We start from the raw sequence: 12,608 nt of genomic DNA, 5'->3' as shown, positions 1-12,608 counted from the left end.
TGTGTGCTGACTACAGTGACCTTCGAATGGAGAATAACCTCTAACCTCCCTCCTCGCCGTCTCGTGCTTTGGGATTTGGACTGGCCTGGCCTCCGCAGCTGCCCTCCCCTAACACCCCCCTGTACATACGCTCACACACACACACACACACACACACACACACCCGGTCAAGACGCCGGCGCACGACGGCTGAGCAGTGCTGTTGTAGTGCGGTCTTGCGACCTGGGGCCTGGGGCCTGGGGCCGCCGCCGTTCCACTTATCTGTGCTCTCTCTCTCTCTCATCTCTCTCTCTCTCTCTCATCTGTCTCTCTGTCTCTCACTTTCTCATCTCTGTCTGTCTCTCTGTCTCTCACTTTCTCTCTCATCTCTGTCTGTCTCTCTGTCTCTCTCTCTCTCTCTCTCTGTTTTGGGGAACTGCATGACTCGATAGTATGGTTTAGCCCCTGCATCGCTTGTGTGGTTGGAATCAATTATGCGGTCTGCTGACTTCTATTAATTTGCAACATTATTTCTTTTAATTAAATTATCAACTTTTGTTTTCTATTCTATTTTGCATACACCTTAGATTATTTGTTTACTCTGAGTTTTGTCCCAGTTCTGGTAGTAGAAATTATTAGTATATAGAATATTTTCATTATCATAGCTTGGCTGCTTACAGTTACACGAAATTAAAGGTACAATGTGTAATATTTTGTTGTCATGAACAAAAGTCTGCCATGATGATTTAATTTGATTCATAACATGATGAACGTTTTTGTCAATGATGTAAAGGATTTTTTTTACAACAAAGTTTACAGATTGTACCTTTTAAACCATTAGATCGAAATAGGCTAAGGCTCAGACTAGTTGTGTACATTGTCTGTGTACATTGATTTCTGCCATGATTGTGGGTTTTTGAACTCAATTCGTACTTTGTGTGTGTGTGTGTGTGTGTGCGCCTGACCACAGCCAACAAAGAAGATCTGGCTCCGAAGATGCGTCCGGTGTCGAGTGACGCGGGCAACAGCAACCCCAACTTCAGTGACCTCATGGACGAGTTCATCCAGGAGCGCCTGCGAGCGCCTCGGGGTCACTCTGTGAGTCCTCCTGACCAGGTGCACGCAGAGCGACGCCCGACACACACACACACACACACACACACACACACACACACACACACACACACACACACACACACAAACACACACTCTCATTTTACAATTTTCTCAAGATATTTTTTTTTGTGTCTCGCATGCACACAGTTCACTGATATAATTTCACCTGCATTACAGGTATCTCTAGATCAACCAGCAACCATCCACTTTGTCCCTTTACCTTTTTATTGAATCTCTCGCTCTCTCTCTCTTTCTCTTTCTCTCTCTCTCTCTCCTTTCTGCCTCACTGCCTCATCAGTAAATTAAACCATCTCTCCCATCTATCTATGCCACAGACACACACACACACACACACACACACACACTCACTCACTCACTCACACACTCCTCTCCCTGGCTCATCAGTAATCAATGGTGCCCTCTGTCAGCAGGGCATGACTCGACGTGGCAGTAGTCCAGGCAGTCTGGAGATCCCCAAAGACCTGCCCGAGCTGCTGACGCGGCCAAACGCCACGCGGCCCGCCGACGACCCTGGCGTGCCTTCCGAGTGGACCTCGCCGGCCAGTGCCAGCGGCAGTGACCTCATCAGCTCCGACAGCCAATCAGACTCCTTCAACGCCTTCCAGTATGACGGCAAGTTTGACAGTAAGTTGGCCTGACTACCTACCGTTCAGGTGTAAACCCAAAATATGATGCTAAAAAAAAAAACACGCTAACGTTACTGATATGATCTAGTTATTTTATTTTATTGATCTTTCTCTCTCTCAATCTATTTTTTTTAATCTATTAATCACTCGGTCTCCCTGTTCTCGATCTTACAGACTAATGATGCACATTTCTGGACATTACTGTAACATTGAATATAACAGTTTTACCCTGTTTTTATCATGTGGAGAATGCTAGTCTATAGCACTCTGAAACAGAATTGTGTTTGTGTGTGTACAGTATATATAAAATTGGTGTGTGTGTGTGTGTGTGTGTGTGTGTGTGTGTGTGTGTGTGTGTGTGTGTGTGTGTGTGTTAGATTTCAATTTCGGGGGGGAAGCAGCTGCCGGCTCCCTGGACAGAGACAGTCTGGGCGGCGTTCCCCAGACGGCCGAGGAGCAGGAGCTGTCCAGCCTCACCACGCTGCACATCGACTCGGACACCAGCAGCCAGCAGGGTGTCTCTGCCGACACCGTCACCATCACAGGTCAGACACACACACACACACACACAGTGTCACACATGCATTCATTACGTTCCCTCGCAAAAGACAGTTGTCCTCTGTCCTCTAACAGATTCAGATTTGGTAGGAATTGACCTTGTGCTCCCAGGCCACTGAATAATCGATAGTCAATTTGGAAGTTAGATACTGTAGTTATTTATGTCTAAATAAGATCACCAGTATGAAATTAAAATAAATGAATGCCTGAAATAAGATACATATTCAGCTTTAGTCATATTGTTATATTGTTAAATTGTGTGTGTGTGTGTGTGTGTGTGTGTGTGCGTGTGCGTGCAGGATCAGAAGGCGCCTCCCCTATGCACTCCCTGGGCTGCTCCCGTTCTCAGACGCCCTCCCCAGCCACCCTCACGGCCGAGCACGCCGAACACAAGGACCTGCAGCTGGACGAGAAGCTCCACCACTCTGTGCTGCAGACTCCTGATGACCTTGGTAACACACACACACACACACACACACACACACACACTTTGATTCCTTACTCATGTGGTTATGGTCACATTTATTTAATGGCCAATGGCTGAGATCCCTGTTGGATTTGCTTTTTGATTTAAGATGTATGTACACTGTACACTTAAATAAACTTCACTAGAAACCAGTCTGTTGACACTGACGTTATGCCTTATCCCTTCCTCTTCATACTGTCTCTACCTACCTCACCTCCAAATTCTCTCTTACTCTCTCTCTCTCTCTCTCTCTCTCTCTCTCTCTCTCTCTCTCTCTCTCTCTCTCTCTCTCTCTCCGTCTCTCTCTATCAGAGACGAGTGAGTTTCCCAACGAGGACTGCAGCGTGATGGCCGGCGGCTCTCTGACCGGTTGGCACTCGGACGTCGCCACGGTGATGTGGCGGAGGATGCTGGGTATCCTCGGAGACGTGAACTCCATCAAAGACCCCGAGATCCACGCTCAGGTGTTTGACTACCTGTGCGAGCTGTGGCAGAACCTGGCCAAGGTGAGCTCTCTCCTCTGCCACTCCTAGGGGGCCCACAGGCTAGGGTGGCATAGGTGGCACATGCTGTATGTTTCGATGGTTTTCGTCATATGTGTTTTGCCGAGTTGTGTTGTATCATATAGGTATTGGTGCATTAGAAAAAAACAAAATGTCCTCCGCACTCCTGAGAATCACTGTCTGGTGCGTCAACGGGAAAGGACAAACTGTAGCGAAGAATCAAAGTTCACCGGAGCAAATCAGACGTGAAGTTTTAGAATTTTATTAAGGTGGCAACATAGTGGACTAACGTTTCGACGTATCTGACGTTTGACGTTCCTAGGTATTGGAGCGTCTTGGATTGTTGTTGCTTGCTTGCATACTTACCCCCTGCTCGTGTGTTTGCTTGTGTGTCCAGATCAGAGACAACCTGGGCATCTCCATGGACAACCAGTCCTCCCCACCTCCCCCAGACCTGATCCCACCCCTCCGCATTCTGACCCCGTGGCTCTTCAAGGTGAGCTCATCCACTCACCTGAGTCTTTTTGATGTTTTGTTTTTTTAAGTTATTTAAAACATGCAGCTGTAAATGAATTGAATATGCTTGTCAGTGCAGCAGATTTTCTCTTCATTTTAGAAAAGGAAATGCAGCTGTTTTTTCATGTGTGTTTGTGGTCTGTGATTGTGTTGTCTTTACGAGAAGATGTATGTGTGTGTGTGTGTGTGTGTGTGTGTGTGTGTGTGTGTGTGTGTGTGGCCTCATATGCATGTACAGCTGTGGAACCAGTGCACATATTTCTGGTATCATCCTACGGTTGCTGAGTGACATTCTAAAGTATGTTCAAAATTAGCATTTTTGACCAAATTACTGTAACCTGAACCAACAGAAAAATGTGCAGTCATCTCTTAATTTTTTCCAGAGCTGTGTATGACGGGAATGTGTGTGTGTGTGTGTGTTTGTGTGTACAGTCTCTATTATTTTTTTCCATGCTTGACACCTTTTGGAAATAAGTAGGCGTGCAATGCACGTGTTCACATGTGTGTGGGTTGACATTGTGTTTGTGTGGGCTGACATTGTGTTTGTGTGGGTTGACATTGTGTTTGTGTGGGTTGACATTGTGTTTGTGTGGGTTGACATTGTGTTTGTGTGGGTTGACATTATGTGTGTGTGTGTGTGTGTGTGTGTGCTCGCTCTCTGTGCAGGCCACCATGCTGACTGAGCGCTACAAGCAGGGCAAGCTGCACGCCTACAAGCTGATCTGCAAGATCATGAAGAGGAGGCAGGACGTCTCGCCCAACTCTGACTTCCTCACACACTTTTACAACATCATGCACTGCGGCCTGCTGCATGTCGACCAGGTGTGTGTGTGTGTGTGTGTGTGTGTGTGTGTGTCGTCTGTGTGCACACCTTAACTAATCAGAATATACAGTATGTGTGCCTCGTGCAACAGGTCTTATTTTCAGTACCTTTTTGAATGACAACTTAATTGTTGTATTATTTAACATTTGCTTTGATGTGTTAGTGAACATGTTTCTCTCTCCCCCTCTCCCTCTCCCTCTCCCTCTCCCAGGACATTGTGAACACCATCATAAAGCACTGCTCTCCGCGTTTCTTCTCCATCGGTCTCCCCGGGGCCACCATGCTCACGCTGGACTTCATCGTGGCCGCCAGCAGGGTGACCGCCTGCTCCTCGCTCAATGTAAGTCCCGCTCCCGGCGTTCCGCCAACGCCTTTCGGAGGTGTCTCGTGGGAAAATGAGAAGTTTGCCGTTGCTATAGTGTTGCTCCACCCACCGAACATGTTGCGACAGCGACAGTTTGATTGACTGTATGATTAATGTGTTTGTTTTTCTACTCCACCCTTTTCTCTTTCTGTCTTTCTTTTTTTCTATCTATCTTTCTTTCTTTTTTCTATCTATCTTTCTTTCATTCTTTCTTTCTTTCTTTCTTTCTATCTGTCACTTCCCTCCCTCCCTCCCTCAGGCCCCTCGTGTGGAGGCTCAGATCCTGCTGGGTTCCCTGGTGTGCTTCCCCAACCTGTACGAGGAGCTGCCTGCCCTGCACCCCACCACAGCGGACGTGGTCATGAACAAGTTCAGGGATGTCAAGGTACACACTGGCCCCACTGACTTACAGTACTCCCACCACTGGCCTCTTCACATCCACACAGTGCACACTCAAGCTAAGATGTTTAGATGCCTTTGGATGTGAACATTGAAGTTGTGTTTACACAATTGGATCCTTAAAGGGTGTGTGACTCTGTGTGTGTGTCTCTCTCTCTCTGTGTGTCTCTGTGTATGTGAATGAAGGTTTCTTGACATTGGAGTTCTTCCTCTATAGATGCTTAAGTGTGTGTGTGTGAGTGAATGAATGAAGGTTTCTTGACATTGAAGTTCTTCCTACACAGTTGTATGCTTGAGTACCCTCATACTTATTGCTGTGGTCTCAGCTCATGAACACCGTGTATTGAAAACGTGACCCTGCACAGCAAAACCAGTCGCTTTGGTAAAATCTACAAAATTAAGTTATTGTGCTCACATGAACGGCCATAACCTAAGCTTTCTAGCAGAAACTATCGCTAACCGATAAGATAACCGCATCCAAATTTGACATGGTTCTCATGTCACAATATGCTAGAAGAGGAGAAATCAACTTTTTAAGCGGCGTGGGCAACGGGAATGACTGCTAATGTGTTGAATCTTCACCAGGTTGAACAGTCAAAACGTATGTTTTTCAGTGAAATGAGTTCACGATATGAAACTGTAGACTGTATACTGTCGAATTATGCGAAAACGTGAAATTCAACATTATAACCCGGAAGTTTGTTTATTGTGGATTCTCTCAAAATAGTATCGTGCGACAAGCGACTGATTTTGCTGTGCAGGGTCACATATGAGCATAAGCATGAACCCCCCTGTAATAGCCAATAATAGTGAGTGATGTACTTCCTCATCAGTAGCCATACATCGGTGTGCCTTGACCTTTTGGCGTGCTTTAGCCCCAAAAAGGTTGAGAAGCCCCAGTATAGAGGGACTGTAGATAAATAGCATTAATACTTCTATGAGCGTGCTCACTCCTGCTCCAGAAAGGTGTAGAGTGCCCACACACACACACACACACACACACACACACACACACACACACACACACACACACACACACACAAACCCCCGTTCCACTAACGAGCACTCGGCAGGTGGCGGCGCGGGCGATTTCTGATGGGGCTAATGACGGCGTGTGTATGCCGGGGCATTTTTGCACCGCGTGTGTGTGTGTGTACGCCGTGCCAGGGTGGCGGGCCCGGCCCTCCCGGTGTGTGTGGCCCCTCTGGGCGAGGGCTAAGTAGCTGATGCCATGCACATCAGTGTCCCCCCCGCTGGGCCCGGCGGATGGAGAAATGCGCACGATGGCATCCCCCTAATCAGAGGCCTGGACCTGCATGAAAACAGCCTCGTTCATGCAGATATATTCTGTGTGTGTGTGTGTGTGTGTGTGTGGGCGCACGCACTGTACAGTATGTGTTTGTTTATTGATGATTGATGTGTTTATTTATTAGTAATGTGTATGTTTGTGTTTATTAGTGCTCTGTGTGTATGTGTGTGTACGTATGGATGCGCTTGTTTGGGAGCGAGAAAGAGACTTGGTTGTGTGTGTCCAGGGTTGAGTTGAACTTTCTTTATGAAGTGACATTGGAACATCAGGTTCAGACTAGATTAGCATATTAAATGCTTGTTGGTGGTTTCATGAAGTCTGCTAGTGTGCGTGGGTGGTGAATTTGAAATTGTATCTGAAATGTCATTAATACCTGTAACCTTTCACTTATTTCTCTCACCCCGTTCTTTCATGTCTCACCTTCTCTCTCTCTCTCTGTCTCCCCCCCTTTCCCCGCTTCTTTCTCTCTCTCTCTCTCTCTCTCTCTCTCTCTCTCTCTCTCTCTCTCTCTCTCTTTCGCTTTCTCTATCTCTCTCTCTTTCTCTTTGTCTCTCTTTCACAGGAGCACATCATTAAACACATTCTAAACTCTGCCAAAGATGAGCCCTCAGCCCCTGCCAGGTAGGACCTCACCATACCTTCCTGTCCTGCCCCCCCAAACACACTCACACTCACACACACACACACACACACACACACACACACACGCACACACACGCACACACACACACACACACACACACACACACACACCCCACTTCCTCCTCTCTTCCCCATATTTCATATTTAAGGTGTTAATGACCCACATCCCTCCTCATTGTCTCTGCCTGATCCGTCCTCCCCGAAAGCTCCGTCTGACCTGTAGATTAAGTTCTGCTGCGGCGCTCTTAATGATCACCACGCTGATGACCGCAGCAGTAACGCCGGCCCCCCTATAAGTACCGGTCAGACCTGGGGGGTGGACTGGGGGTTTGGGGGTAGTGGAGATTGAAGGCGGAGAGGGTAAGGGTGGGGTTTGTGGGGGGCGAGATGGAGACGGAGAGCGGAGAGGGGACAGGGATTGAGTGACCTGTCTGTACACACACGGCCAGACAGACGCAGATTAGGGGCCCAGTGTGGAGGGGAAGGGTAGTGTTAATCCACGTGCTCTCTGCAGGCTTAGCTCAGGGGTTAAGTGTGTGTGTGTGTGTGTGTGTGTTTGGGGAGGGGGGGGGGGGGGGGGGGGGTCTCGGTGTCCGGACTAGTTGATTAGAAGGAGACACAGACACTCAAACACAAACACAAACACACACAGACACACTGTAAGCAGTATTCTGGCTTAACATCACACACACACACACACACACACTCAGACACACTTAGACAGACACACATACAGACACACCTGTTACCCTACGCACAGTTAGTTGAGTAATGAATATCATGCTAGTGGCTTTGGTGTCTCAGTCATTGTCATATTGTGGTTTAGTGGAAAGTTCACGACCCCTGCAACATGCTGTGGTTGAAAGGTCAGGAGGGCGTGTGTGATGACACATATTCACACACACACACACACACACACACACACACACACACACACACACACGTGGCTGATGTACATCTGATGTAGATCTCCCCGTCCCCATTCCCCAGCTGATCCCCTACCTGCTGTCAATGACTCAGTTAAGATGAAGCTGTGTGTTTGTGTATGCTGTGTGTGTGTGTGTGTGTGTGTGTGTGTGTGTGTGTGTGTGTGTGTGTGTGTGTGTGTGTGTGTGTGTGTGTGTGTGTGTGTGTGTGTGTGTGTGTGTGTGTGTGTGTGTGTGTGTGTGTGTGTGTGTGTGTGTGTGTGTGTGTCTGGCCAAGTCATTATTAACAGAAGGAGCACTACCATCACATGTTTACATCTACAGTTGAAATAAACTGAATAAAAAGGATCTTAATTTTATGGTAGTTAGTTAAACAAAGTGTCTGATTTACTGTATGTGCTGTGTAAGTAATATGCATATCCAGGGGATTTAGGGAGACATTTGAAGCACATCAGGGAAGCACATCAGCTCAATAGTAAGCCAAGTAGAGCACATTTAAGATTGAGAAATTACCTAATTAACCTATTACAGTACCTACTGTAAGATTCTATTGCCATGGTAAATTGTGATTATCTTTGGTGCTTCACTGCAGTGTAAGTCATTGGATAGATAAAAAAAAAATCAGCCTAATATTGTGTCTGTCTGTCTATGTGTGTGTGTGTGTGTGTGTCAGGTGTGTGGCGCTCTGCAGCCTGGGCATCTGGTTGTGTGAGGAGTTGGTCCACGGCACGAAACACCCGCAGATCAAAGAGGCCCTCAACGTCATCTGCGTCACGCTCAAGGTAATGCCACCACACACTGTGACAAGCTAGTTACATCTCCTCATTAAATTCACATTGCATTGTTTCCATGTTACGCCATAACAATATCTCACCAGATGCATAGCAAAGCCCCCGCATTAACATGCTTACATGTTGCAAACACTCTCTGCTTATGTATTTGGCATCACGCTAGGCTTTTCTGGACGGCAATTTAGCTTGACGTGTTTTTCATGTCCTTTCCGCATCCTTCAAGCTTTACATTTCAGCATGTTTAGCGTTCCGATTTCGCTATCTTCGCCGTGCAGATGCTTCAAGCTGTCCAGTTGTACGTTTCCCTGTTTGGCCGCTAAACGAGCCCGAGCGTTCTGCGAGGAGGTTAGCGCGCGCGGACCTCTCCGTCTCACATCTTCTGCGAGCGTGCCACCCAACAAACCCCGCAAAGTCTGTTATCGCGCGCCAGAACATTGTGCTGCTTGTGCGAGTGTAAAAAGCAAAGCGCCATGCCTCTGATGTTATTGGATGTAATGAGTGGAGCAGCTAGCCCGTGGCTGCTAGAGCTAGCGGCTGCGGATGTAGCGGTAGTGGTGGTGGCAGTGGAGGCCGGACAGGGGTCTGCTGGCCAGGCCCCCTAGTGCTTCTGCAGCCTCCCCCCCCCCCACCCACACACCCTCATCCCCCACCCCTCCTTCTCCAAGGCTCCAAGCCTGTGCGCCGTTTACTGGCACTTCTCGAGAGCTGTTTATCCAGAAGAAGCTTACTACCACCCCTGCACACCAATACAACCTCCAACACCCCTCCAAACATACACACACACACACACGCGCGCGCGCGCAGATACACACACACTCACACTCGCACATTCATACACACACAGATTCTCAGTCGCATGCACACACACACACACACACACACACACACACACACACACCTCCCCTTCAGTGAACCAAAAAACCTCAGCTAAATCTGGACTGTCAACATGTTTGGCTTGCACGCCGTGCTCAGACAGAAGGCTAATCCACTGAAGAATGCACGCTCCAGCGACTTCAAGGAATTATTATATTTCTGTCTGAAAATGGCCGGGGAGGACTGGGGTGGGGGGGGGGGGGGGGGGGGGCTGGAGCCTATCTGTAGCCATCCCACACACACACACACACACACACACACACACACACACACACCCACACACACACACACACACACACACCGCACCCTGGTTGAGTGAATGGTGGCTGGGTCCAGTGGACTGGGCTGCAGAGGCTGCCTGCTGCTCCAGCCCCCATTGTTGTGCAGCTCGTCTCCTCTGCGTGGCAACGCTGCGGCAGCCGCAGGGAGCCAGGGCCACAGACCAGAGCCCAGAGACCAGGGGGGGGGGGAGGAGGAGGAGGGGGGGTGCTATATCTCTCTCTTCCTCTCTTCCTCTCTCTGGCTCTGTTTATCTTTCTCTCTCTTTCTCTCTGGCTCTATTTCTCTTTCTCTCTTTATCTTTCTCTCGCTATTTTTCTCTCTCCCTTGTTTTTTCTACAACCCCCCTCTCCCTATTTCTCTGCTTTTTCTCTTTCCCTGTATCTTTTTCTCGCCTTTCCCTTACCCCACCACCCCCCACCCTGGTCCCAATTCTATCTGCACTGCCAGTTTATTTTCTGTTTCACCTTCTAGCCTTTTATATCCATTTTTTTCTCTTTCCTTCTTTCCACGGTATTCCTCTTTTCTTTGTGTGTGTGTGTGTGTGTATGTGTGTGTGTGTGTGTGTGTTTGTGGTGAGGGGGTGATATCGGGGTCTGTTCCAGTCAGCAGAATTAGGCCTGGAAAAAGGCTCATCCGCATCTTAATCCTTATCACAGATCAAGACACACTGACACAATGTGCTGTTTGTCTCTCCCCCGTGGTGCTGGCGCCCACACCACCGCACTGCACACACCGTACACACATGCTACACACACACACACACACACACAAACACACGTGCATGGATTCACTCACCCCTGCCAGTTAGCAAAAACAGATGTCTGAAAGGCTTTGACATTGTTTGTGTGTGTTTGTGTCTTTTCTAGTTCCCAAATAAAACCGTGGCCCTGGTCGCCTCTGATATTCTGCACCTGCTCATCAACTATGTGGATCACCTGCAGAAATTCCCTCCCGACACCCCAAAGAAAATAGTCGAGGTACAGTAAGCAAATAAATAAAATGTAATAATCCGTCAGGAGCTATTTTGAAAATGTGCTTTATTTCTCGGTTCTCAAAACCTCATATTTTATTTAAAAAAAGCTGTGCATGTGAATAAATGAGGTGAAAAAAGAAAAGATGATGAGATGTGTGTGTGTTTTGTTGCAGATCCTCATTGCTACCATCACCTACCTGCTTCCCACCACAGAGTCCTCCCCTCATGAGCTGGACAAAAGGGTATGGAACCAGTGCACACACACACACACACACACACACACACACACACACACACACACACTCGCTCTCTATCTCACACACACACACACACACACACACACACACTCTCACACATATTCATTCTCTCTCTCACACACACACACACACACACACACACACACACACACACACACACACTCATTACATACAATGTTTTGGTTTTAGGCAGTTTTGCTTGTTTTCGCCTAAAGCTGTACTGTAGATATTACCGTTCAGCGTCCATTCCCTGTGGACTGGTCCTCACGGTCATCTCTCTCTCCCTCTGTGTGTGTGTGTGTGTGTGTGTGTGTGTGTGTGTGTGTGTGTGTGTGTGTGTGTGCAGCTGGTGGTGTCGCTGCTGCTGTGCCTGCTGGACTGGGTGATGGCGCTGCCCCCCCAGACCCTCCTGCAGCCCATCCAGACCCTCACGCCGGACAAGGACCGCGGAGAGAAGTCCGTCCTCAGCTGCATCTACAAGGTACCGCAGGACTCTCTGCCTCAGGTCTTAGGCCTCAGGTCTCAGGACTCGCACACAGTCTCAGGTCTCAGGTCTCAGGACTCGCACACAGTCTCAGGTCTCAGGTCTCAGGACTCGCACACAGTCTCAGGTCTCAGGTCTCAGGACTCGCACACAGTCTCAGGTCTCAGGTCTCAGGACTCGCACACAGTCTCAGGTCTCAGGTCTCAGGTCTCAGGTCTCAGGTCTCAGGTCTCAGGTCTCGGGACTCAAGACTCAGGACTCAGGTCTCAGGTCTCAGGTCGCAGGTCTCGGGACTCAAGACTCAGGACTCAGGTCTCAGGTCTCAGGTCGCAGGTCTCAGGTCTGCCCCTGCTGGAGCTACAGTAATGGACTTCATGTGGGGTGGAGTGGTCTCAGCCAGTAAAGCATGCAAATTGGGTCTAAATCACCTATTCAAATGTAGAGGTCGGGTCAGTTGTGGTTTGGTTTGGTGTGGTCTGTTTTTGTTTTGCACACACACACACACACACACACACACACACACACACACACACACACACACACTTCACAAGTCGACCACACATATGCACACACCTAGACTCATTTGTTTAGTCCACTCGTGCTGCACCGTTAGATTGTGTTCCTTGCAGCATTAGTACACATTGCACACATTAGTGAAGCCTGACTCTTTTGTTTTTGTTTGCAATTGTATGTATGCATT

The 12,608-nt window shown here is 48.3% G+C and overlaps 1 protein-coding gene across 1 annotated transcript in view; it reads left to right on the top strand.

Annotated features, from left to right (window-relative positions):
• ralgapa1 (Ral GTPase activating protein catalytic subunit alpha 1) overlaps positions 1–12,608 on the top strand; it is a 97,218-nt gene that overhangs the window by 27,622 nt on the left and 56,988 nt on the right. Inside the window, 14 exon segments of the mRNA XM_062523816.1 lie at positions 950–1,095; positions 1,524–1,740; positions 2,120–2,287; positions 2,600–2,752; positions 3,079–3,272; positions 3,667–3,765; positions 4,452–4,607; positions 4,820–4,948; positions 5,232–5,357; positions 7,243–7,301; positions 8,922–9,030; positions 11,061–11,171; positions 11,341–11,409; positions 11,771–11,905. Coding sequence (XP_062379800.1) covers positions 950–1,095; positions 1,524–1,740; positions 2,120–2,287; positions 2,600–2,752; positions 3,079–3,272; positions 3,667–3,765; positions 4,452–4,607; positions 4,820–4,948; positions 5,232–5,357; positions 7,243–7,301; positions 8,922–9,030; positions 11,061–11,171; positions 11,341–11,409; positions 11,771–11,905 — 1,871 coding nt within the window.

This window comes from Sardina pilchardus, chromosome 20 (genome assembly GCF_963854185.1).
Source record: "Sardina pilchardus chromosome 20, fSarPil1.1, whole genome shotgun sequence".
Taxonomy (NCBI): domain Eukaryota; kingdom Metazoa; phylum Chordata; class Actinopteri; order Clupeiformes; family Clupeidae; genus Sardina; species Sardina pilchardus.
Note: the sequence above shows the minus strand (reverse complement) of the source record. Positions and strands in the feature narration are given on the sequence as shown.